Source organism: Pseudophryne corroboree, chromosome 1, assembly GCF_028390025.1.
Source record: "Pseudophryne corroboree isolate aPseCor3 chromosome 1, aPseCor3.hap2, whole genome shotgun sequence".
Lineage (NCBI taxonomy): Eukaryota > Metazoa > Chordata > Amphibia > Anura > Myobatrachidae > Pseudophryne > Pseudophryne corroboree.
Genome location: NC_086444.1, coordinates 424,919,961 through 424,947,456, shown reverse-complemented (window position 1 = coordinate 424,947,456; position 27,496 = coordinate 424,919,961). Strand labels below are relative to the sequence as shown.

Genomic DNA, 27,496 nt, shown 5'->3' with positions numbered 1-27,496 from the left:
TGAACATTTCTGATACTACAAGTACCACAAAAAAGGGTATTATGTGGGGTGTGAAAAAACTACCCGTAGTTTTTCCTGAATCAGATGAATTAAATGAGGTGTGTGATGAAGCGTGGGTTTCCCCCGATAAAAAACTGCTAATTTCTAAAAAATTATTGGCATTATACCCTTTCCTGCCAGAGGTTAGGGCGCGTTGGGAAACACCCCCTAGGGTAGATAAGGCGCTCACACGCTTATCAAAACAAGTGGCGTTACCGTCTCCTGATACGGCCGCCCTCAAGGAACCAGCTGATAGGAAGCTGGAAAATATCCTTAAAAGTATATACACACATACTGGTATTATACTGCGACCAGCAATCGCCTCAGCCTGGATGTGCAGTGCTGGGGTGGCTTGGTCGGATTCCCTGACTGAAAATATTGAGAGATGCACAGAGGGATATTTGCACTCTGGCATCAAGAGTAAGTGCGCTGTCCATTTCTGCCAGAAGAGGGTTATGGACGCGACAGTGGTCAGGTGATGCGGATTCAAAACGGCATATGGAAGTATTGCCGTATAAAGGGGAGGAGTTATTTGGGGTCGGTCTATCGGACCTGGTGGCCACGGCAACGGCTGGGAAATCCACCTTTTTACCCCAGGTCACCTCTCAGCAAAAAAAAGACACCGTCTTTTCAGGCTCAGTCCTTTCGTCCCCATAAGGGCAAGCGGGCAAAAGGCCACTCATATCTGCCCCGGGGCAGAGGAAGGGAAAAAAGACTGCAGCAGGCAGCCTCTTCCCAGGAACAGAAGCCCTCCCCCGCTTCTGCCAAGTCCTCAGCATGACGCTGGGGCCTTACAAGCGGACTCAGGCACGGTGAGGGCCCGTCTCAAGAATTTCAGCGCGCAGTGGGCTCACTCGCAAGTGGACCCCTGGATCCTGCAGGTAGTATCTCAGGGGTACAAATTGGAATTCGAGACGTCTCCCCCTCGCCGGTTCCTGAAGTCTGCTTTACCAACGTCTCCCTCCGACAGGGAGGCGGTATTGGAAGCCATTCACAAGCTGTATTCCCAGCAGGTGATAATCAAGGTACCCCTCCTACAACAGGGAAAGGGGTATTATTCCACGCTGTTTGTGGTACTGAAGCCGGACGGCTCGGTGAGACCTATTTTAAATCTGAAATCCTTGAACACTTACATACAAAGGTTCAAATTCAAGATGGAGTCACTCAGAGCAGTGATAGCGAACCTGGAAGAAGGGGACTATATGGTGTCTCTGGACATCAAGGATGCTTACCTCCATGTCCCAATTTGCCCTTCTCACCAAGGGTACCTCAGGTTTGTGGTACAGAACTGTCATTATCAGTTTCAGACGCTGCCGTTTGGATTGTCCACGGCACCCCGGGTCTTTACCAAGGTAATGGCCGAAATGATGATTCTTCTTCGAAGAAAAGGCGTTTTAATTATCCCTTACTTGGACGATCTCCTGATAAGGGCAAGGTCCAGGGAACAGTTAGAGGTCGGAGTAGCACTATCTCAAGTAGTACTACGACAGCACGGGTGGATTCTAAATATTCCAAAATCGCAGCTGATTCCGACGACACGTCTGCTGTTCCTAGGGATGATTCTGGACACAGTCCATAAAAAGGTGTTTCTCCCGGAGGAGAAAGCCAGGGAGTTATCCGAGCTAGTCAGGAACCTCCTAAAACCAGGCCAAGTGTCAGTGCATCAATGCACAAGGGTCCTGGGAAAAATGGTGGCTTCTTACGAAGCGATTCCATTCGGCAGATTCCACGCAAGGACTTTTCAGTGGGATCTGCTGGACAAATGGTCCGGATCGCATCTTCAGATGCATCAGCGGATAACCCTGTCTCCAAGGACAAGGGTGTCTCTCCTGTGGTGGTTGCAGAGTGCTCATCTTCTAGAGGGCCGCAGATTCGGCATTCAGGACTGGGTCCTGGTGACCACGGATGCCAGCCTGAGAGGCTGGGGAGCAGTCACACAGGGAAGAAATTTCCAGGGCTTGTGGTCAAGCATGGAAACGTCATTTCACATAAATATCCTGGAACTAAGGGCCATTTACAATGCCCTAAGTCAAGCAAGGCCTCTGCTTCAGGGTCAGCCGGTGTTGATCCAGTCGGACAACATCACGGCAGTCGCCCACGTAAACAGACAGGGCGGCACAAGAAGCAGGAGGGCAATGACGGAAGTTGCAAGGATTCTTCGCTGGGCGGAAAATCATGTGATAGCACTGTCAGCAGTGTTCATTCCGGGAGTGGACAACTGGGAAGCAGACTTCCTCAGCAGACACGACCTCCACCCGGGGGAGTGGGGACTTCACCCAGAAGTCTTCCACATGATTGTGAACCGTTGGGAAAAACCAAAGGTGGACATGATGGCGTCCCGCCTCAACAAAAAACTAGACAGATATTGCGCCAGGTCAAGGGACCCTCAGGCAATAGCTGTGGACGCTCTGGTAACACCGTGGGTGTACCAGTCAGTGTATGTGTTCCCTCCTCTGCCTCTCATACCAAAGGTACTGAGAATCATAAGAAGGAGAGGAGTAAGATCTATACTCGTGGCTCCGGATTGGCCAAGAAGGACTTGGTACCCGGAACTTCAAGAGATGCTCACGGAGGACCCGTGGCCTCTACCTCTAAGAAAGGACCTGCTCCAGCAGGGAACCTGTCTGTTCCAAGACTTACCGCGGCTGCGTTTGACGGCATGGCGGTTGAACGCCGGATCCTGAAGGAAAAAGGCATTCCGGATGAAGTCATCCCTACCCTGATCAAAGCCAGGAAGGATGTAACTGTGCAACATTATCACCGTATTTGGCGTAAATATGTTGCGTGGTGTGAGGCCAGGAAGGCCCCTACAGAGGAATTTCAACTGGGTCGTTTCCTGCATTTCCTGCAAACAGGACTGTCTATGGGCCTAAAATTAGGGTCCATTAAGGTTCAAATTTCGGCCCTGTCGAATTTCTTCCAGAAAGAACTAGCTTCAGTCCCTGAAGTTCAGACGTTTGTCAAGGGGGTACTGCATATACAGCCTCCTTTTGTGCCTCCAGTGGCACCTTGGGATCTCAATGTAGTTTTGGGGTTCCTAAAATCACATTGGTTTGAACCACTCACCACTGTGGACTTAAAATATCTCACATGGAAAGTGGTAATGCTGTTAGCCCTGGCTTTAGCCAGGCGTGTCTCAGAATTGGCGGCTTTATCCTATAAAAGCCCTTACCTAATTTTTCATACGGACAGGGCAGAATTGAGGACTCGTCCTCAATTTCTCCCTAAGGTGGTTTCAGCGTTTCACTTAAACCAGCCTATTGTGGTACCTGCGGCTACTAGGGACTTGGAGGATTCCAAGTTGCTGGACGTAGTCAGGGCCCTGAAAATATATGTTTCCAGGACGGCTGGAGTCAGAAAATCTGACTCGCTGTTTATCCTGTATGCACCCAACAAGCTGGGTGCTCCTGCTTCTAAGCAGACTATTGCTCGTTGGATTTGTAGTACAATTCAGCTTGCACATTCTGTGGCAGGCCTGCCACAGCCAAAATCTGTAAAAGCCCATTCCACAAGGAAAGTGGGCTCATCTTGGGCGGCTGCCCGAGGGGTCTCGGCTTTACAACTTTGCCGAGCAGCTACTTGGTCAGGGGCAAACACGTTTGCTAAATTCTACAAATTTGAATCCCTGGCTGAGGAGGACCTGGAGTTCTCTCATTCGGTGCTGCAGAGTCATCCGCACTCTCCCGCCCGTTTGGGAGCTTTGGTATAATCCCCATGGTCCTTTCGGAGTTCCCAGCATCCACTAGGACGTCAGAGAAAATAAGAATTTACTTACCGATAATTCTATTTCTCATAGTCCGTAGTGGATGCTGGGCGCCCATCCCAAGTGCGGATTGTCTGCAATACTTGTACATAGTTACAAAAATCGGGTTATTATTGTTGTGAGCCATCTTTTCAGAGGCTCGTCTGTTATCATGCTGTTAACTGGGTTCAGATCACAGGTTGTACGGTGTGATTGGTGTGGCTGGTATGAGTCTTACCCGGGATTCAAAATCCTTCCTTATTGTGTACGCTCGTCCGGGCACAGTATCCTAACTGAGGCTTGGAGGAGGGTCATAGAGGGAGGAGCCAGTGCACACCAGCTAGTCCTAAAGCTTTTACTTTTGTGCCCAGTCTCCTGCGGAGCCGCTATTTCCCATGGTCCTTTCGGAGTTCCCAGCATCCACTACGGACTATGAGAAATAGAATTATCGGTAAGTAAATTCTTATTGTTAAGCTCCTGCTTTTTACACAATAATCAACTAATAAGGAGGAGACCTTAGCTCCACAGTTTTAATTTGGCGACTTCTTTATGAGGCAGCCTAGCCTGCCCGTCCACCCAGTGGGAGAGCAAGGCATCATCAGTGGTAGAGGAGGCAGCTCTTTAAAGCAGTAAAGGGGGCATTGAGGTCAGAACTTTTAATGGCATTTAACGGTCTATGCTACATGTACAAACAATGCGACCACACAATTTGGTATTTTGTTGTAACCGTAATATTTATTTCCTTTTAATGTTTGTGTCTACAGATTTTACAAAACTCAATAAAAATGTATTGAATAAAAAAAAGAAAAAAAAAAAAGAGGGCATTGAGCATCTAAAAATAATAAAGAAGTTGAGTATTAAAAGTCCTTCTGATTGGTATGTGGTAGGTATTTGCTAGAAGCATCACTTTGTCTGTCTTGAAACATGAAGGGATTTCTTCCCTGGTAAAGAGCAGATGAGCTAGCATATAACCCTGATAAAGTGGAGGAGAATCGGGAATAAACTCCACCTCTGAGGTATCCCAGAGATAGTGTATATATATATATATATATATATATATATATATATATCCACTATTGTTTAGAGAGGATATAGAACCAGTCGGCGGCCGTCCGCCAAATGAGCTCTGAAGCAGCATAAAAATTCTCACAACTCCTGTAAAACAAAAACCTGCTTCTTTAGCTCTTCATGATGTTGTGGTCACTTTGGTATATGGCTACAGTTCTGACCCTGAAATTAACATCAGAGAGGCAGAAACCAAGGGTTAGGTGCCATTGTAGGGAACATGGAGTAGATGATAGATAAGAAAGAGAAGGAAAAGCACATGAGGGAAGAGGGCCCTGCTTGTGAGAGTTGACATTCTAAAGGGGCGGGGCAGACAGACAGGGGTGACACAGATGGGATAGATAGTGAGCATGAAATAGAGTATTAGGATGAGCGACAGCTGGGTTTGGTGAAGAAGTACGTCTTTAGAGCCCGTTTGAGGTTTTGTAGGGAGGTGGAGAGTCTGATAGGGAGAGGCAGAGAATTCCAGGTATAGGGAGCAGCACGTGCAAAAGCTTGGAGGTGGGAGCTGGAGGAGGTAATCATTTGGCAGAAGAGGCGGCATGAATGTGTGGAGTGAAGACGGCAGACGGGAGTGTAAATGGAGATAAATTCAGAGATGTAAATGGGAGAGGAATGGGTGAGGGCATTGTAATACCCCGTTCAGACCGCCTTAGGCGGGTCGCACCCGAGAGCCTGACACGGGATCTCACAGGGTGCGACCCTCCTCAGGCACATGATCTCCAAGTGCCGCCCGTCCACACAGTGTGAGCAGGAAATGGGCTGGATTGACCCGGCTCCCGTTCACACCACACAGCGAGCCGGGTTGCACAGAAGTTCAACCCTGCTCGCTACTAGGGTTGAAATACTGGGTCACTTGACCTGGTATATTTACCCTGGCACCTTTCAGACCACACGGGTACATGCAGGGCCGGACTGGCCATCTGGCACTTCTGGCAAATGCCAGAAGGGGCGATGGCCACGTGGGCCAGTCCAGCGCTCACTGAGACACGCTGCCGCTCAGTCCGGCGGCAGCGTGTCTCAACTGTCAGGGGAGGAGAGCGCGCCAGCGCAGCTATGTCTGGCGGCGTATAGTGGACTTCAAACCAGCCGCCGGTTCGTGAGCCAATCAGGAGCCGCCGCTGCCGGTCCGCGAGCTCTGATTGGCTCATGAACCGGCGGCTGGTTTGAAGTCCGCTACACGCCGCCAGACATAGCCACGCTGGCGCGCTCTCAGCTCCTGACAGCCTCAGTCACATCCTAGCCGGAGTAGCAGCAGCAGCACTGCTGTGGGGGCAATTGGCTGGCACTGTGGGGGCAATTGTTTACCTGGCACTGTGGGCGCATTTGTATACCTGGCACTGTGGGGGCAATTGGCTGGCACTGTGGGGGCAATTGTTTACCTGGCACTGTGGGGGCATTTGTATACCTGGCACTGTGGGGGCATTTGCATACCTGGCACTGTGGGCGCATTTGCAAACCTGGCACTGTGGGGGCAATTGTGTATCTGGCACTGTACTATTGGGGGCATATATGTCTGTGTATCACGTCCCATTTTAATTGGCCACACCCATATTTTTGGCGCGCGCGCGCCTTCGGCGCACGCACACAGTACCTCTATGGGACACTCTCTGTCTGATTGGTCGCCGCTTAGCCCCGCCGGGAGTGCACACAGACACTCTCATTCTAGTGAATGGAGCACGTGCGTGTCCACGCCCCTTTTCTGGAGCGCGCGCGCTTAGTTACAACCTTTTTTTTTTTTCCATACCCCCACTTCAACATTTCCACTTCAACCAATGGTTGTGTGTATTTTAATACAGAATGATGTACACTTGTATGTTGGTATAATATTAATTTATATTTGTAAGAGCATAGACTAAGAAGTAGGAGGAGTCGGGAATAGTAAGGGGAGGAGTCAGATGCTAACACCGAGGTGGGCCTGTGTGCTTCAAAAATGCCAGGGCCTATTTTTGGTCACAGTCCGGCCCTGGGTACATGGGTTATGCGCGCTCATGTGCCAATAACCCCTGTTCAAAGCTGGTGGTCTGAAAGGGGCTACCGTGAGTGTAGGAAGCTTGAATTAGATTCTGAAAGGGAACCAGTGCCGGGCTTGTAAAAGGAGGATGGCAGATGCAGTTTGTTTGTTGAGGAAGAGGAGTCGGGCAGCCGCATTGAGGACAGCTTGAAGTGGAGAGAGGCGGTTGTCAGGGAGGCCAGATAGGAGGAGATTACAGTAGTCCACCAGTGAGTGAATGAGGATCTTAGTAGCATCCAGGGTTAGAAAGGGTCACCAAATAACAATCCTTAACATTTCTCTATGCTTTTCAGAGCATTTGTCTCTTCCATCTGTTAGCATTGCACCAAGAGATGCAAATTACCATCCACGACACGATGCTGAGCCTGTGATGCTTTCTACCTTTAGCTAGGTCTGACTAGTGTATAGCAAGAATAAATAATATGATTAATTTTTTCTCCTACGTCCTAGAGGATGCTGGGGACTCCAAAAGGACCATGGGGTATAGACGGGATCCGCAGGAGACATGGGCACTTTAAGACTTTGAATGGGTGTGAATTGGCTCCTCCCTCTATGCCCCTCCTCCAGACCTCAGTTACATTCTGTGCCCAGAGGAGACTGGTCACACACTAGGGGAGCTCTACAGAGTTTCTCTAAAAAAGACTTTTGTTAGGCTTTTTATTTTCAGGGAGCACTGCTGGCAACAGGCTCCCTGCATCGTGGGACTGAGGGGAGAGAAGCAGCCCTACTTCTCTGAGTTCAAAGGTTCTGCTTCTTAGGCTACTGGACACCATTAGCTCCAGAGGGTCTGATCACTTGGTATAGCCTAGCTGTTCGTTCCCGGAGTCGTGCCGCCGTCCCCCTCACAGAACCTGAAGTAAGAAGCTGGGTGAGTAGCAGAAGCAAGAAGACTTCAGAGGCGGCAGAAGACTTCAGTTCTTCCTTGAGGTACCACGCAGCGGTCGCACTGCACGCCATTGCTCCCACACACACAAGGCACTACATGGGTGCAGGGCGCAGGGGGGGTGCCCTGGGTAGCAATAAAACCTCTAACTGAGACTGGCAAGTTGGTATACAGTGCATAGGCACTGTATACAGACCCCCGCCAGTATAAAGAAAAGCGGGACACAAGCGCGCCATTGAGGGGGCGGGGCTTCGTCCTCCAGCTCTAACCAGCGCCATTTTATCTCCACAGCTTGCTGCAGAGACGCTGCTCCTGGCCCTTCACTGCTGTCACAAGTAACAGGGGGCAAAAAACAAGGGGGGGGCGCACAGCAATTTGGTGTTGGTTACTATTATATAAATGCGCTTATAGGTCTGGGGCATTATTTAATTCTTTCAGACCGGTGAGGCGCTTGGTGTGAGCTGGCAAACTCCCTCTCTGTCTCTCTGAAGGGCCTTACTGTGGGTCTGTCCCCTATAGCCCAGTTTGTTTGTGGGTGTCGGTACGCGTGTGTCGACATGTCTGAGGCTGAATGCTCTTCCCAGGAGGAGGCTGTGGTGGAGGCTGAACAGAATGAGGGAGTGACTCCGTCGGCACCGCCGACTGCTGATTGGGTAGAGATGTGGAGTGTTTTAAATACAAGTGTGGCTTTGTTGCACAAGAGGTTGGACAAATCTGAGGCTCAGAACCAAGCATGGAGACAATCCATGGGTGATGTTTTATCACAATCTCAGACCCCCTCAGGGTTCCAGAAACGTTCATTTACCCAGATAGCAGACACAGATACCGACACGGATTCCGACTCCAGTGTCGACTATAATGATGCCAAGTTACATCCTAAGGTGGCTAAGAGTATTCAGTACATGATTGTGGCAATAAAAGAAGTGTTACATATCACAGAAGACCCCGCTGTCCCTGAGACAAGGGTCTGTATGTTTAAGGGAAAGAAACCTGAGGTAACGTTTCCTCCCTCTCATGAACTGAACGCTCTTTTTGAAAAAGCTTGGGAATCTCCTGACAAGAGACTACTGATTCCCAGGAGGATTTCTATGGCGTATCCATTTCCCTCGGTGGATAGGTTACGGTGGGAATCCTCCCCTACGGTGGACAAAGCCCTGGCGCGTTTGTCCAAGAAGGTGGCGCTACCGTCCCCGGACACAGCAGCACTTAAAGATCCTGCCGATCATAAGCAGGAAACTACCTTGAAGTCTATTTATGTCACTACGGGTACGCTGCTCAGGCCGGCCGTGGCATCGGCATGGGTGAGTAGCGCTATTGAAAAGTGGGCAGATAACTCGTCATCTGAAATAGACACCCTGGATAGGGAAAGCGTGCTTTTGACGCTGGGTCACATCAAGGACGCTGCAGTCTATCTAAAGGACGCTGCGAGAGATGTAGGCCTCTTGGCTTCAAGGGCCAATGCCATGGCAATCTCGGCTAGGAGGGCGTTGTGGACGCATCAATGGAATGGTGATGCTGATTCTAAAAAGGCTATGGAGGCTCTGCCCTTCAAAGGTGAAGTTTTGTTTGGTGAAGGCCTCATGGACCTGGTTTCTACAGCTACCGCGGGTAAGTCGTCCTTTTTGCCTTTTGTCCCTCCACAGCAAAAGAAAACCCCTCAATACCAGATGCAGTCCTTTCGGTAACAAAAAGCAGGAAAGGACGAGGGTCCTCTTTCCTTGCTGCTAGAGGTAAGGGAAAAGGAAAAAGATCGCCGGCTGTGGCAAGCTCCCAGGAGCAGAAGTCCTCCCCGGCTTCTGCCAAATCCACCGCATGACGCTGGGACTCTGCTGCTGGAGTCCGCAACGGTGGGGGCGCGTCTTCAGCTCTTCAGTCAGGTCTGGGTTCACTCGGGCCTGGATCCTTGGGTGCTGGAAATTGTGACCCAAGGATACAAACTGGAGTTTCAAGACGTGCCTCTGCACCGATTTTTCAAATCGGCTTTGCCAGCTTCTCTTCCAGAAAGAGAGGTAGTGTGTGCGGCAATACAAAAGCTGTGTCGGCAGCAAGTCATTGTCGCGGTACCCCCGTTACAGCGGGGGGAATGGTTTTATTCAACCCTGTTCGTGGTCCCGAAACCGGATGGCTCAATCCCTCAATCTGTATTTAAAAAGATTCAAATTCAAGATGGAGTCTCTCCGAGCAGTGATCTCCAGTCTGGAGGGGGGGGGGGGGGGGGGGGATTTTATGGTGTCAGTCGATATAAATGATGCTTACCTACATGTCCCCATATATCCTCCACATCAGGCGTACCTGAGGTTCGCTGTTCAGGATTGTCACTACCAATTTCAGACGTTGCCGTTTGGTCTTTCCACGGCCCCGTGGATTTTCACCAAGGTAATGGCGGAAATGATGGTACTCCTGCGCAAGCAAGGGGTCACAATTATCCCGTACTTGGACGATCTCCTGATAAGGTCGAGATCACAGGAGCAGTTGCTAAAAAACGTTGCGCTCTCCCTGACAGTTCTGCAACAACATAGCTGGCTCCTAAATTTGCCAAAGTCGTTATTGGGCATGATTCTGGACACGGAACTACAGAGAATTTTTCTCCCGTTGTAAAAAGCTCTGGAAATCCAGAACATGGTCAAGAAGCTTCTGAAACCGGCAAGAGTGTCGATTCATCAATGCGCTCGAGTGCTGGGGAAAATGGTGGCGGCCTAAGAGGCCATTCCGTTTGGCAGGATCCATGCAAGAACTTTTCAGTGGGACCTGTTGAACAAGTGGTCCGGGTCCCATCTACACATGCACTGGAAGATAAGTCTGTCCCCCAGGGCCAGGATTTCTCTCCTGTGGTGGCTCCAACTTTCTCACCTTCTAGAGGGTCGCAGGTTCGGGATCCAAGATTGGATCTTGGTGACCACAGATGCAAGTCTCCGAGGTTGGGGAGCGGTCACACAGGGGGTAAATTTCCAGGGAAAATTGTCAAGCCAAGAAGCTTGTCTACACATAAACATTCTGGAATTAAAGGCCATCTACAACGGCCTTCTACAAGCGGAACATCTGCTGCGCGGCCTACCTGTCCTGATTCAGTCGGACAACATAACAGCGGTGGCGCACATAAACCGCCAAGGCGGAACAAGGAGCAGAGCGGCGATGGCGGAGGCCACAAAGATTCTTTGCTGGGCGGAAAAACATGCAAGCGCTCTGTCAGCGGTCTTCATTCCAGGTGTGGACAACTGGGAAGCAGACTTCCTCAGCAGACACGATCTCCATCCAGGGGAGTGGGGTCTTCATCAAGAGGTCTTTGCAGAAGTGACAAGTCGTTGGGGAATTCCTCAAATAGACATGATGGCATCTCGCCTCAACAAGAAGCTTCAGACGTATTGTTCCAGGTCGAGGGACCCTCAGGCAGTAGCTGTGGACGCTCTAGTGACACCGTGGGTGTTTCAGTCGGTCTATGTGTTCCCTCCACTTCCTCTCATCCCAAAAGTGATAAGGATCATAAGAAGAACAAGGGTTCAGGCGATACTCGTTGTATCCGGATCTTCTGGAATTACTCATAGGAGATCCCTGGCCTCTTCCTCTAAGAGAGAATCTATTACAGCAGGGGCCGTGCATGTTCCAAGACTTACCGCGGTTGCGTTTGACGGCATGGCGGTTGAACGCCAAATCCTGGCTCGAAAAGGTATTCCCGGAGAGGTCATCCCCACTCTACTGAAAGCTAGAAAGGAGGTAACGGCGAAGCATTACCACCGTATTTGGAGAAAATATGTGTCTTTGTGTGAATCCAAGAAGGCGCCTACGGAAGAATTTCAGCTGGGTCGTTTTCTCAATTTTTTGCAAGCTGGTGTGGATGCGGGCCTTAAGTTAGGCTCCATTTAAAGTGCATATCTCGGCCTTATCTATTTTCTTTCAAAAGGAATTGGCCTCGCTTCCAGAAGTACAGACTTTCGTGAAGGGCGTGCTGCACATCCAGCCTCCATTTGTGCCCCCAGTGGCACCATGGGACCTTAACGTGGTGTTACAGTTCCTTACGTCGCATTGGTTTGAACCTCTACAAAAGGTTGAGTTGAAATTTCTCACTTGGTGTCAGAGTTGGCGGCTTTGTCTCACAAAAGCTCCTACTTGGTTTTCCATGTAGCTAGAGCGGAGTTGAGGACTCGTCAACAATTTCTCCCAAAGGTGGTTTCTTCGTTTCACATGAACCAACCTATTGTGGTACCTGTGGCTACTGAAGCCTTGGCTGAGTCAAAGTCTCTCGATGTGGTCAGAGCTTTGAAAATTTATGTAGCCAGAACGGCTCGTATTAGGAAAACAGAGGCGCTGTTTGTCCTGTATGCTTCCAACAAGGATGGGGCTCCTGCTTCTAAGCAGACTATTGCACGCTGGATCTGTAATACGATTCAGCATGCTCATTCTACGGCTGGATTGCCGTTACCGAAATCGGTGAAGGCCCATTCCACTAGGAGGGTGGGCTCGTCTTGGGCGGCTGCCCGAGGTGTCTCGGCGTTACAACTTTGTCGAGCAGCTACTTGGTCGGGTTCAAACACTTTTGCAAAATTGTACAAGTTTGATACCCTAGCTGATGAGGACCTCATGTTTGCTCAATCGGTGCTGCAGAGTCATCCGCACTCTCCCGCCCGGTCTGGAGCTTTGGTATAAACCCCATGGTCCTTTTGGAGTCCCCAGCATCCTCTAGGACGTAGGAGAAAATAGAATTTTAATACCTACCGGTAAATCCTTTTCTCTTAGTCCGTAGAGGATGCTGGGCGCCCGTCCCAGTGTGGACTTTTTTCTGCAGTACTTGTTAATGGTTATTGCTTTTGTTGCACAAAGGTTGTGTTTCGGTTAAGGTCAGCCTGTTGCTGATCTCTTTGGTTCACGCTGTTACCTGGTTTTAGTTAAATGCCATGTTGTACGGAGTGTTGTGGTGTGAGCTGGTATGTATCTCACCCTTAGTTTAACAAAATCCTTTTCCTCGAAATGTCCGTCTCCTCTGGGCACAGTTCCTATAACTGAGGTCTGGAGGAGGGGCATAGAGGGAGGAGCCAGTTCACGCCCATTAAAGTCTTAAAGTGCCCATGTCTCCTGAGGATCCCGTCTATACCCCATGGTCCTTTTGGAGTCCCCAGCATCCTCTACGGACTAAGAGAAAAGGATTTACCGGTAGGTATTAAAATCCTATTTTTCCCCTTAACAGAGGCGTTTTCTCACTTACAAGTTACCAACTTACAGTACATACAAAAAAAAGCTTTGAAATATTCACAGCGCCGTTCTTAGTTTAACTTGTTGGTATTCATAGATAAAATACTCTTATTTATGTATCCTTATTCCAGAAAAAGAAACAGGTGATAATTCGAAATATAATCCCGGCTATACGTTTTTAAAAGAAGCTGGCCATCTATTCAGCTAGAAGCCGTGGTCATACTAAAGTACTTATAAATGCTGTACTTATTCGACCTTCCATTGAGCAGCTTACCAATATATGTGCATTGCTCCCAGTGGGAGGACAGGCTTTCTGTCTCTCAGCCCGGCCAGTCTGCAGCTGTACTTCTTCCTGATCAGCATCCTGGGCATGTGGGCAGCCATAAGGTTGTGATGAGCTTCTGGGTTTTCTTAAAGTCCCTCAAACCCCCTGTTTGCTGCAGGAAGGCACTGTGCAAGGAGTGCCTGAACCTCAGTTCCAAGGTAAGTGGGATGGAGATGCAGGGGCTGCGTGAGGGAAACGGGAGTGGTAAATATAGGGGGTGAAAAAAGCAAGCTCTGAGAGGCTAACAGGGAGTGAGTGGACCAGGATTGAGCAAGGGATATAGTGTTTAGTTTTAAATTATTTGAATTGAACAAGTAGTTAAACACCACTACTTCCATAGCGGCTCTACTGAGGTGTAACTTGTAGAAGGGCTCTACCCTGGCATAATGTATATAAGTGGCTCTACTGTGGTGTAACACGTATAAGCGGCTCTACTGTGATGTAACATGTATAAGCAGCTCTCCTGTGGTGTAATGTATATACGCGTCTCTACTGTGGTGTAACGTGTATAAGCAATCCTACTGTGGTGTAACGTGTATAAGCGATCCTACTGTGGTGTAACATGTATAAAAGGCTCTACTATGGTGTAATGTGTATAAGCGGCTCTACTGTGGTGTAACATGTATAAGCGATCCTACTGTTGTGCAACATGTATAAAGGGCTCTACTGTGGTGTAATGTGTATATGTGGCACTACTGTGGTGTAAAATACTTTATATAAGAGGATCTATCATGGCATAATGAAGGGGCTCTACTGTGGTGTAACGTATGTGGCATAATGGGCTCTAGGTGTCACCCGCTGAGGGGTGACACCAAAATGCCTGCTTCTGCTCAGTGACAAGAGCCGGGTGCAGTACCGCCTCTGCTCTACTGTGTGGCGTAACGTATATAAGGAGTACTAATGCGTGGCATATTATGTATAAGGGCTACAACTGTGTGGTGTTATGTGAATAACAGACCCTACTTTGCGGTATAATGTGAATTGGTACTATTCTGTGACCACGCCCCTTCCGCATGAAGCTGTGCCCCGTATTTTTGGCATGAGCCTTTGGCGTGCACTGTCCCTATTTATAATATTTGGAGGGGTAGGGGTGTGTGGTGGTGGAGGTGGTGGCGGCAAGGGGTGTCAAAGGACCCTTCACCCGGAGCTCCACAAGGTTTAGAACGGCCCTGAATCTATGTATCGGTGGTGCCTAAATGTTAACATATTTTGCCATCTGTCTCACCTCTGCTGGGGAGAATGTGGAGGAAGAGTTACACTCCTACATATCTTTTTGGACTCCACTTTGATCACATCATTCTGGGCAAGTTTGATCTCCTTCATTACCCAAATCATGGCATGCTCTATGCAACCAGATCCAAAGTATAAGTGTATTCTAGGGGGATCCGGTCAAGATGGCAGCTGACCGGATCCCGGCAGCTGAAATATTGATGCCGGAATCCCGACACCCGTCAGAATACTGATGCCAGAATCTTGAAAAAGTCAGGACACCGACGCTGGCATCCAAACAGCTGGCATCCCAACCGTGAGTATAGCAGGAGGGCTAGGTTTAGGGGTGGGGGGGGGGGATTTAGGTTTAGACATGACACTGGGAGGTTACGGTTAGGCTAAGAGAGGGGAGGGTTAGGCTATGGTGAGAGGGGTTAGGGTTAGGCACCATCGGGGGAAAGTTAGGTTTGCGCACTAAGGGAGGAGGGTTAGGTTTAGGCTACGGGAAAGGTGGGTTACGTTTAGGAAAGAACAGGGGAGGTTAGGGTTAGGCACCAAAGGGGAGGTTAAGGTTAAGCTGTGGGAAGGGAGGGGTAGGGGAGAGGGGAGAACATAGCTAGCTCACCCCTGTTGGGATTTCAATTGTCGGGATGCTGTCGTCTGTATACTGAATGCCAGCATACCGTTCACCGGTAACTCATACACAACCCGTTCTAATGTAACCTTTCCCCATTCACCCTAACTCTGAATTTACTGGTCACAGACATCCTACTGTCAACCAAATGCCTGACTCTCTTATTTAAAACAAATTGCCCCCTGACCCCTCTTTCAAGTAATTACACCTAATTGGTACTACATTTAAATGGAGAAACTCACTGCCTACATATATGATTCAGTAGCTTAATTTGAAGGGATTTTATTGCCGTAGTTGGAGACTATGGCGTACCCTGCTGTTCAGTATAGTTACTACATCTGTTGTAAAAGAATATTGTGTGGCCTCCTCCTATACACTCTTACCTCTTACAATTGCCTATGGGTGGTCATGTTCTGGATTCTAGGTTATCCTTTCTCTACATTCCTTTATTTCAATTTTTACCAAAACTGTTTTATTTGATTTTGTATACCCAAAATCGGTAACCTCTGTATTTTCAAATTAATTAGTTTATAATATATATATATATATATATATATATATAATTGCTGTGAACGGATCGGCACTCACCTACCAGGTGGTAACTTGCTCCGGTGCCCTCTGAAACATCATTTAAATCACCACATCTATTCCATACAGCGGCACTCAGAGACTTGGTAAAGTGAAAAAATACTTTTACTGGATCGTCATGATAAGTTGCATTCCAACGTTTCGGGGCGCAACCCGCCCCTTTGTCAAGGTGAGCAAACAAACAAGTCACTTGTTTGTTTGCTCACCTTGACAAAGGGGCGGGTTGCGCCCCGAAACGTTGGAATGCAACTTATCATGACGATCCAGTAAAAGTATTTTTTCACTTTACCAAGTCTCTGAGTGCCGCTGTATGGAATAGATGTGGTGATTATATATATATATATATATATATATATATATATATATATATATATATATATATATATAATATTAGTTATATTAATTAGTTTAAATGTAATGCAGAGGTTCTCAAACGCGGTCCTCAAGGCACCCCAACAGTCCAGGTTTTAGGCATATCCATGGCTCAGCGCAGATGGTTAAATCAAATTGACTGAGGTGCTAATTAAGTCACCTGTGGCCAAGTATGGATAAACTTAAAACCTAGACCGTTGGGGTGCCTTGAGGACCGCGTTCTAGAGCCTCTGATGTAATGTCATTTATTCTGACAATACATTTTTTATTGTCTTTAAAAAAATTTAAAATCTGCACTATAAGGAGGTATATTGGGAGGAATGCGTCCACTAAATATCTTCCCATGTAAAAGAAGCCTGTAGTTTATACACAATGAGCTCTACAGCTGTGCTCTCAATCATGTGTATATAGTGAGATTTATATTTCCAAGTTTGCGTTCAAAAATAACTGGTACATTTTCCATGGGGCCTCTCATGGTCTGGTCTGATGTGATCCTCACTTCACTTTTAGGAATCACACAGAAAATCTACAAATGAAACCAGATATTACGGTGAACACGCAGCACCTGAGCAGAAAATATCATTTTCAAGATAGCACCAATGACATTAAGGTCAAGAGTGATCAGCAATATACTCGGAATACAAATACATACCAAACTGTAACCAGTAAGTACTTTTCTTCTTAGTTGGGTTACCTTTGCAAGCATGCATGCGCTGATCTTATTCTCTGTACATGAAACCTCATAATCAGACCTGTTAAGAATATAGTGCTTTCACGAAACTAGGAAGAGCAAGAATTGTAGTAACTAATACCACTTTCACACAGAAAAAGCTGTAAGTCACGGCTTTTACCCGGCATTTGAGTGTCGGGTTGTTTTCGTTTTCTAGGTTCCAGTCAGGCCACCCATTCTTGACACACAAAGCAAATTACCGGGTCAAGTATTTTTACCTGGTAATTTGCGATCAACACAACATGGGTATTTCTTCTGTGTAAAAAGGGCCAATCCGGGTCAAAATTCCCAAGACTTCGACCCTGGTAAAAACCAGGGTCAAAGTCTTGGAAATTTCGACCTGCGTTGACCCTATCACACAGAAAAAGGACGTGTGTTGATCCAAATTATACCCCTTTCACACAGAAAATGAAATTACCGGGTGAAGCATTTCTACCTGGTAATTTTACCAAAAACACGGGTCGTTTTTCTTTGCGAAAGGGCCAACCCAGGTTGAAATTCCCGGGACTTCGACCCTGGAATTTACCAAGGTTGGAGACGCAGGAATTTCGACCCGGACTGATCCTTTCACACAGACAAAATACCTGTGTTGATCCGCAAATTACCGGGTGGAAATTCTTGACCCAGTAATTTGCTCCTCTGTGTGAAAGGGGGGGTCAGATAGAGCCTGGCAACACGGTACGGCACTGAAATGCCGAGTAATTGCCGGGTTTTCTCACTGAAAAGGGTATTGCTGGGACAAAGTGCTTGACCCGGTAATTTGATTTTCTGTGTGAAAGGGGTCTTACAGTAATTAGGAAAACAGTCATATGCAACTTGTTTTCACTACTATATGAATGTTATCAGATGGTTCTGGTTGTTAAATCATTATAACCAATCAGATCTGTGCTTTGTGAGAGGCAATATAATTAGGGTTTCATTGTGATACATGATGTAGTTTTTCTTAGGTAATGTAACATAATGCAAGACTTAAGTGTAGTGTCATTGTTATACTGCAGACCTGGTTTGCCCTCTCTCCCGGACAAGTCTTCTCTCACTGACGGAAGGAGACTTTTCAGATTTCCTCAAAACTCTGCGCAGACCAGATGCCCAACAGCTCTGGACTCACTGCACCAATTTTATTCAAAGGATACAAAAGGCTGAGGTCAGTCTCGTGCAGAAAAGATGGTAATCAAACTGTAGAAAGTTGCATTTAAAAAAATATATATATTTTGACAGCATAGAGTCTTAACATGTTGCAATGCATGATGTTGGCTTGGGCAGGACCAACGGGGGGATGTAAGTTGGAAGCAATGATGTCTGACTTCAAATGGACTATTAGCTATGAATGATTTCTTCCTAAATACTCATGTCATCTTAGTACACAAGTGTGGCGTACATAGAACATCTCATTGTGTGCTACAGCGACAAGCTATTTCACCTATCACAGTATAAATCAAGAGCAGTGAAATCACACAGGGAACTTTTCACTGGAGCAGATGGGACATTATTCGGGAAAGGCCAGAGTAGAAAGTACAGAAGAGCTTGATTTCACAGGTTATGATTGATGGAACATATGAGACAGACATATACATGCATAATTTAGTAACAACGCACAGACGCAGCTGAACCAATCTTATCCTTAATATTCTAGTCACAGGTTAGCAGGGGGCTGGGGATGAATAAGCATGAACCCTCATCTTCGTGACATTTAGAAGCATTAATCTGTGTTACAGCACTGGCAGATGTGACATTTCTACACATTGTTTTGTGATAAAGGGTGAAAATATGACCAGTTGTGTGAACCTGAGGAGTATGTTACAGATGGAGCTCCACATAGTTTGTGTCTTTACAGATATTTTTTTTCATCCTGTAATCGGTGCTGCCACACTTCTAATGTTACACCCAAGCACTAAACCTAATCAGTACTTCAAAGGCCAACAGTGTCCCTGTCATGTCAAGATCAGGCTGAGTTTGAGGACCTACAAATCAATCATATATGTCTTGCAGAATCTAACTGTGGATGAGAAGACAGAAGAAGTCCAGACTTTCTACCAACAGATGGTGGCACACTACCCTGGTGAGAGAGTCAATTTAGTTCTCTTATACCAACTACAGATCTGATTTGCCAACATTGGTGTCCCAGTTATTGGATATCGTTCATCTGCTTACAGTGATGGCATTTGTTGTTTTTGGGCTGAGCAATTTGTGAATTCAGTAAGAGTATTGCGCCCCTGTAATATTCAATTTTTTTAGTTAATTGACTACTTGTTTTCTCAAAAAGATTGGTGTAACTGATAAATTCCCTGCCTGACGATGTGCAAGTGCTACAGATTAGTCCTCATACTGAATCTGTATAAAGAGCACAGTGGAACTTGGCGTGAAAAAGGCCACAGGCGCTACATTGTAACTGTATAGAGATTCAGACTCAGCCGCACACCGATATACAAGTGTCGCATATCAAATTAATCAGTGTAGTCTCATGAAGTGGTTGTCTTGTATCACATTATGGCTACAACACACATTCACACAGAGACACGCAGAATAGATCCTTGGTGCAAGCCAAGTCGCACAGAACCGGTGCGTCGGGAAGAGATCTTTGGCGAGACTGCAGCAATCGTTTATGAGGACACATCTATAAATACTAAATTTATACATCAGCTTCCATTTACTGTCAGTTTACATAGCTCATCACCCAATTTTTGTGTTCTCCCCAGGATCAATTTCACCCGGCACCATTCTGCTCTATGGGTTCTGACGGCCAAATTCAGAGTTGCGCTGCGCTTATGTTACTGTGACAGGCACAGTAACAAAGAGGCAGGATGCAGTTTAGCCGCAGGAACAGCAAGAGTAGACAGGGGGTGCAGACGTGCACTGTGTCTCAGCTTGAATTGCTGGACAGAATGATATCATTGCTGGACACAATTACAGTGGGGCAAAAAAGTATTTGGACAGCCACCGATTGTGCAAGTTGACCCACTTAAAAAGATGAGAGGTCTGTAATTTCCATCATAGGTACACTTCAGCTGTGAGAGACAGAATCTGGAAAAAAAAAGAGGAAATCACATTGTATGATTTTTAAACAATTTACTTGTATATTCTTGTGGAAAATAAATATTTGGACACCTACCAAGCAGCAAGTTTTCTGGCTCTCACAGACCTGTTACTACTTCTTCTTTAAGAAGCTCTTCTATATTAATGGCACCTGTTTGAACTGGTTATCTGTATAAAAGACACCTGTCCACACCCTCAAACAGTCAGACTGCTACCTCTCCACCATGGCCAAGACCAGAGAGCTATCTAAGGACACCAGGGACAAAATTGTAGAGCTGCACAAGGCTGGGATGAGCTACTCGACAATAGGCAAGCAGCTTGGTAAGAAGAGATCAACTGTTGGCGCAATTATTAAAAAATGGAAGAAATACAAGTTCACTGACAATCTCCCTCGACCTGGGGCTCCATGCAAGATCTCACCTCGTGGGGTATCAATGATCTTGAGAACGGTGAGGAAGCAGCCCAGAACTACACCGGGGGGACCTGGTCAATTACCTCAAGAGAGCTGGGACCACAGTCACAAAGGTTACCATTAGTAGCACACTACGTCGTCATGGATTGAAATCCTGCAGCGCCCGAAGGGTCCCCCTGCTTAAGCCAGCACATGTCCAGACCGGCTAAAGTTTGCCAGTGACCATCTGGATGATCCAGAGGAGGATTGGGAGAATGTATAAACTCCACTCGCCGTGTTTGGAGGGAGAAGAATGATGAATGGCATCCCGAGAACACCATACCCACTGTGAAGCATGGGGGTGGAAACTTCATGCTTTGGGGCTGCTTTTCTGCAAAGGGGACAGGACGACTGATCCGTATTAAGGAGAGGATAAATGGGGCCATGTAGCGTGAGATTTGGGGCAAAAACCTCCTTCCCTCTGTAAGAGCATTGAAGATGGAACGTGGCTGGGTATTCCAGCATGACAATTACCCCAAACACACCACCCGGGCAACTAAGGAGTGGCTCCGTAAGAAGCATTTCAAGGTCCTGGAGTGGCCTAGCCAGTCTCCAGACCTCAACCCAATAGAAAATCGGTGGAGGGAGTTGAAAGTCCGTGTTGCCCGCCGACAGCCCCAAAACATGACAGATCTAGAGAAGATCTGCATAGAAGAGTGGGACAAAATACCTGCTACAGTGTGTGCAAACCTGGTCAATAACTACAGGAAACGTTTGGCCTCTGTAATTGCCAACCGAGGTTATATTACAAAGTATTGAGTTAAACTTTTTGATTGTCCAAATATTTATTTTCCGCTAGAATATACAAATAAATTGTTTAAAAATCATACAATGTGATTTCCTAGTTTTTTTTTTTTTTTCAGATTCTGTCTCTCACAGTTGAAGTGTACCTACAGTATGATGGAAATTACAGACCTCTCTCATCTTTTTAAGTGGGTCAACTTGCACAATCGGTGGCTGTCCAAATACTTTTTTGCCCCACTGTATGTATGTGTCCTGCCAACAAGAGTCTTTAAAAACGTATTCCATTATTTAATTTAAAATTGTCAACCTCGAATTCAAATCAATATAATGATTCCATAATTATTCATTATTACAAAGTATTACACTGCCCCCACTGGCTGCTGCTTAGTGCTACCCAGCCAGCCAAAATTTCTGGGGAGAACACTGAATTATTAGTATATGAGTTGACTTTTAGAAAATGTAGCAGCTTCTTTATCTTTTGTAGGTCACATGTCAGAGGAAAAAGATCGATTGCTGGACAACATTGAGAAACTAGTTATGACACGACTGTATAAGTCTGTATTTTGTTTGGATGGTTCACAAGATGAACAGAAAGATCTCTCTTTCCAGGAGCGCATCAGGTAAGTGATCGTCATTTTTTTCTCCAAAGCGCTGGTCCTAATGGGCATTGATCTCATTTTGTTTTTGCTGGAGAGCATAACAGATGGTGCAATAAGAGATGTATAACTAGAGATCTTTATGTAAAATGTGAGTAAGAAATGGTAACTTGAGACTGCCTATGATTTACTGCATGTGTCTGAGGAGTAATCTTTCATTTTGTGAAGACTACAAAACATTTGGTTATGATGATGAATAACCAGTTCCCCTGGGGCAGTGCAATACCGTAGTGTTCCGCCTTCTCTTCTTTAGGTCACTGAGTTGGGTCACATCCAAGATGCTTCAGCTCCCGCTGGTGGAGGAAAATGAAGACGTCAAAGAGGGGATCCCTTGTGCTGTCACTGGTAAGATGGAAATCTCTCTGTGTTTTACTCATTAGAGCCTGGCAATAGAAAGGCAAGAATAAAAAGCACAGAAGGAAACCAGAGGAATAAAGCAGTGTGTCTAGTACAAATAATGACAGATATGTACAAGTTACTAAATGTCCTAACAAGATTCAAAATCACTTTAAATATGCGCTCTTTTGCAGTATCATTAATTAGTCCATTACTTCCATTACATTGCACTGCATTATGCCCATACTGTTCTGTAACCGGCTGTACTTCCCTGCACCTGGTCCTAGTAGATGTTACATAGATGACCTCCTGTAGGTCCTAGTAGACACACTGATTCGTGACTGCCTTTCTGTGCTAAGCATTAGGTTTAGCTTGCGTGCATTAATGGCATTTTTACAGTACTGTCTACACTGACCTCTAGCTATTCGGTCCCATCTGTTGGACTGTGGGTTCTTTGTCAGAATTGGCAATACGTGTATATTGATAGGGCTGGATTAGTGTGCTCATGCAAAGACAGAATATAGATGCATCATTGTTCTACTGTATCTACATATAATGGCTCTTCATCTGATGTAAATCATCTATCTATCTATCTATCTATCTATCTATCTATCTATCTATCTATCTATCTATCTATCTATCTATCTCACCAGTGGTCTCCAACCTTAATTGGGAGGTGAGCTACTTTCGGAAAATAAAACCTCTGAAGGCGCTCCCCCCTCCCCCCAATGTGCGTGCGTTCCTGCAAAAGTGGGTGCGGCCTCACAAAGTGGGTGTGGTTTCATAACTACAAGTAATGCCCCCCCTGCATAGTGCCAGATACACAAATAATGCCCCTCAGCAGTACCAGATACACAAATAATGCCCCTCAGCAGTGGCAGATATTCAAATAATGCCTCCCAGCACTGCCAGATACACAAATAATGCCTCCCAGCACTGCCAGATACACAAATAATGCCCCCCCCCCCGCAGTGCCCGATACAGTGCTAACCCTTGCTGGCTTCTTCTACTGCCGCCGGTGCTGCTCCTCCTGTATGAGGGACGGAAGGGGAGGAGAGCGCAGCGCGCGCCTCTCCTGTGAAGTCCGGAGAGCGGCTGCGGTGAGGGTGACAGAATCTCCGGCGGCGGGCATTTAAAATATGGTGCCGGTAAGTGAGCCAATCAAAACTCGCGGTCCGGCAGCCAATCAGGTGCCACCACTGCTGGTCCACAAGCTCTGATTGGCTGACGGCCGGCACCATATTAAAAATAAAGGGAGGAGGAGTGCCAGTGACTGGCCAAGCCCGTGCGCTCTGTGAGCTACCGAAAATACTACGGTGAGCTACCGGTAGTTCGCGAGCTACGGGTTGGAGATCACTGCTATACACCCATTGCTTAGGTCTATCCCATCTCCTACAGGCATGCGCAATGGGGCGAATGTCATGTTTCGTGTAGTTATGTTGCTTGATTTTTATTTATTCTTTTTAAATACAGCAGCTCTGAATTGATATAAAATGAAATCCTTTTATGAAGTGCAAATGGCTGCATGGCTCAGCTAGGAACGCCCCAGAAAATGTGCCCTGTTCACCTCTTAATCTCATTACAATTATCTTGTTGTACAAATTGAAATCTCGGTTCTGCACTTCTCCATGACAGCATCGCACTGTGGGGGTCATTCTGAGATGATCATAGCGTAAATTTAGCACCGCTACAATCATTCACACTGACATGCGGGGGTACGCCCAGCACAGGGCAAGTCCGCCCGCATGTCAGTGCCGGTTCACCCTGCAGAAGTGCAAAGGCATCGCACAGCGGCGATGCCTTTGCACTTCAAGAGTAGCTCCCGACCAGTGCAGCTTTAGCGTGCTGGCCGGGAGATAGTCGTCGCTCCCCGGCCCGCAGCGGCTGCGTATGAGGTCACGCAGCCGCTGCGGGCCGCTCGCCACACGGTCCGGCCACGCCTGCGTTGGTCGGACCGCGCCCACGAAACGGCGGCCAAACGCTGCCTTTCCGCCCAGCGACCGCCTCTGCCTGTCAATCAGGCAGAGGCGATCGCAGCCCAGCTACAGCCTCCGGCTGTCTGGTATGCGACGGCGCACTATAGTGCATGCGCAGTGGGTACCCATTTGCTCGGCTGCGATAAAAAGCAGCGAGCGAACGGGTCAGAATGACCCCCTGTGTGCCAAGTAGTTTTGCTTTGTAAACTGATGCACCCACGTGGATATTTAGGCGCAATTGCACAAATCTAGCCAAACAATAGCTCCAATACTGTATTTGTTCTATTTGAGGAGGTGCAGAGATTTGCACAAGTTGAGGGAGGAATTTCTCAGAAGTCAGTCCTACTGAAGTGCAAAATTGACGAGAGGAAATATATATACACCCCCCCCCCCCCCCCGAGCACAGTGCACTGTTTAATTATACAGAAATCATTGAAAAACAGGCAGAATACCATCCACCGCTCCCTAAATCATCAACCAGTCCCATGGCTAGATGGCCTTCTTTATTGTTTGCCATATAACTGGGAGACCATGATCATGAGCAGAATATAGACATGCTACCTCATATATTTACAATGAAGCAATGGGAAATCATGCAGTTAGCCATGACATCGTAAGACCTATGAATGGTTTGGTGTTTAGTGTTGGCAATACACATGGACAAACCATACTGCATGGACTATATGATGGCAGCAAAATCACCCAGTATTAAGATTGTTTGATGCTGTCTTCTTTGTACCTCTGGGGAATGAACCCAGTGGAAGTAAAAAGATGTTTCTCCTTGGCTCAAGAGGTTGGGCCAGTGGTCCGCAGCGAAGGTCACTAAGTAACTAACTTTCATGTGTAGTTTTACTAAACCACTCACTTAATCATGAAGAGTAATATACTAAATATCCTTTGTTGCAGCTCTTATAGAAGTGGATTCTAAGCGAGCTCCTCAGGACAAGCTTTCCTGTGTGTCCAGGGCTTGTAACTACCTGTTCAAAGCCATACAGAGCTCTAAGAAGGAGCCAGCCACAGCTGATGACTTCCTATCTTGCCTAATATATACAACACTCAAGGCAAACCCACCCCATCTGTTATCTAACTTACAGTACATCACCAGGTTCTGCAATCCGAAGCGACTGATGACAGGGGAGTGTGGGTACTGCTTTACCAACCTTGTGAGTACAACAAAATGTTTGAGTATACTGGTACGGGTTGTGTATGGGATCCTGATAGTCAGGATGCCAACAGTCAAAATACATACAGCGGCATCCCGACTGTTACAATCCCGACACATTTTGGTAAGAACTGTAAGCATTACCTATACCCTACCTCACCCCTGCCGCAGCGAACCCCTAACCCACCCTTCCCACAGCCCAACCCTGCCCCTCCCACAGCCTAACCCTAATACCAGCGGAATGTTCCGGGATTCAGACAGGATGCCCGTGTCGGTATTGTGACCTTCAGCATCCTGACTGTTGGGATGCTCACTACATCTCACTGGTACATGTAAGTAGTACATCTGGTGTACATCTTTATGTCTCTTTAATTCTATTTGGGGTTAATGGAATACTGAGATATATAGGCTTACCTGGAACTTGTGCACTTTAAATTTTGCTGTAACATTCTAAACTAAGCTTACTGGGGTTCTCAGTTTACTAAGGTACAGTACTTGCTGGAGCTGGCGCTTTATTGCTATACTGCCATTTGCAACTTATTTGTTTCAAAATAATCTTATTTTCTTTTTCTTTCATTTACATCTGTTGGCATCCCAACAGCTGCCAGCATGGGAATGAATCTGGGGGTGGGGGGTGATGAGGAAGCCAGTGCCCCTAGCGCCATTGTACCGGATGGTGTAATGGTTAGCCTTACTGCCTCACAGTGCTGAGGTCATGGGTTTGATTTCCACCATGGCCCTGTGTGGAGTCTGTATATTCTCCCTGTACTTGCGTGGGTTTCCTCCAGGGAATCCGGTTTCCTCCCACAATCCAAAATTAACTGGTAGGTTAATTGGCTCCTGATAAAAATGAAGCCTATAGTGAAGTGTGTGTATGTACATGGGCAGCCTAGATGGGCCAAGTGGTTCTTATCTGCTGTCACATTCTATCTTTCTATGTTATTCCCATATTGCTCATACTAGTGTTACATAAACCATATAACAGAAGTTTTTCTGCACACAAACCCTTTTCTTTCTAAAGAACACCTAGTTTTTTTATCCTTTAGAAAATTGTCGCCTGTAATTGTAATGATCTTGAAAGCATTAAATTTTAATTACTGGACGAATGTTCTTTATAAATGTAAAGAATAATTTGCTATGTTGCAGATGGAATTTCCTTGATTTTAATCTCAAGGGATAGTCATACGTCATCTGCACAGACTTCAGGGACACCCGTAATGGCCTTAAATGAAGTAACCATATACTGAATAGCACTATTAGGTTTTCTTGCACTGAAACGATCTGTAACATTCACAAATGGCTGTAATGGTTGTACTTATGTTAAGTGTATCTATTTGTAATTAAGTCTGGATTGTCATGCAGGTTTTTCCTTTGAGAGAAGTATCCGTGACCAGTGCGATCATGTGACAAATGGAGAGATTAAAAATTCAATAAAAGAGCCAGCAATATTTACATTGCTCATTGACAATAGTTTGATTTATGTCTTCTCTCTAGTGCTGTGCGGCTTCTTTCATCGAGACGCTGGATGCCTCATCTCTTGGTCTGACTCAGGAAGAGTTTAATTGTTTAATGCGGCAGCAGGTTTCAGAAGTGAGCCCCGTTATTTCATGCATTGGACAGAGTACGGTGCAGCAAATACAGCGGAACAAGAAGCTTTTATCTGCATTGCGGCACCGACAGGACGTTCTGATCCAAAAGGCAGAGTGCCTGGGAAGAGAGGTGAAAGCCTGGTCTTTGTCTGTACAGGGTGAAGTCCAGGAAATTATCCGCAGGTTTCCTTTGGAAACTAAACAAAGTTCACCCAAAAGCTGTGTTTGATGTATTATCTATTTATACCTTATGCAAGATGGAAGTGTGGCAGGTTCTACAAACATTCTAAGCTGCTATTGACCTACTTCAATGTGAGCCTGTGATGAAGGATAGTTCTTAACACATTTATTAGATTGTACGTAATATTGTAATTATATAACTTTCATCATTGTGGTACCTTTGTAACAATACTGTAACAACAATAATACATTTTTTTAAAGTATTTTTTTTTTTCTAATTAAAGCACAATTAAAATCCTTTTTTAAATTATATATACCTTTATAAACCGTTAATTAAATATTTATAATTTCAGCATAATCCAGATAATCTTGGCTTTCTTAAATAAAGTCAAATAAAATAAATTCTGAATTTACTTTCAAAGTGGTGTTACTTTAGGAGACCTGCAGCAAGCACTGGTGTTTGTGCTACGGATGGTTTGAGGCTACTATTATGAAAGAGAACTCCTTCCGAAACTGAGCATGTTGTTGTGGGTGAAGTTTGTTCATTTATAATACAGTACAAACTGGTGAAGAAATCCTCTAAC

The 27,496-nt window shown here is 46.4% G+C and overlaps 1 protein-coding gene across 6 annotated transcripts in view; it reads left to right on the top strand.

Moving 5' to 3' along the window:
- LOC134890107 (rab5 GDP/GTP exchange factor-like) overlaps positions 1-27,277 on the top strand; it is a 34,781-nt gene extending 7,504 nt beyond the window's left edge. For all 6 annotated transcript variants that reach the window (XM_063913432.1, XM_063913431.1, XM_063913428.1 and 3 more), the window contains exons 3-9: positions 16,566-16,720; positions 17,784-17,929; positions 18,775-18,844; positions 21,498-21,633; positions 21,923-22,014; positions 24,888-25,144; positions 26,638-27,277. In XM_063913432.1, coding sequence (XP_063769502.1) covers positions 16,566-16,720; positions 17,784-17,929; positions 18,775-18,844; positions 21,498-21,633; positions 21,923-22,014; positions 24,888-25,144; positions 26,638-26,961 — 1,180 coding nt within the window. In that variant the 3' untranslated portion in view covers positions 26,962-27,277. The remainder of the gene's footprint in view (positions 1-16,565; positions 16,721-17,783; positions 17,930-18,774; positions 18,845-21,497; positions 21,634-21,922; positions 22,015-24,887; positions 25,145-26,637) is intronic.
- Positions 27,278-27,496: the final 219 nt, after the last annotated feature.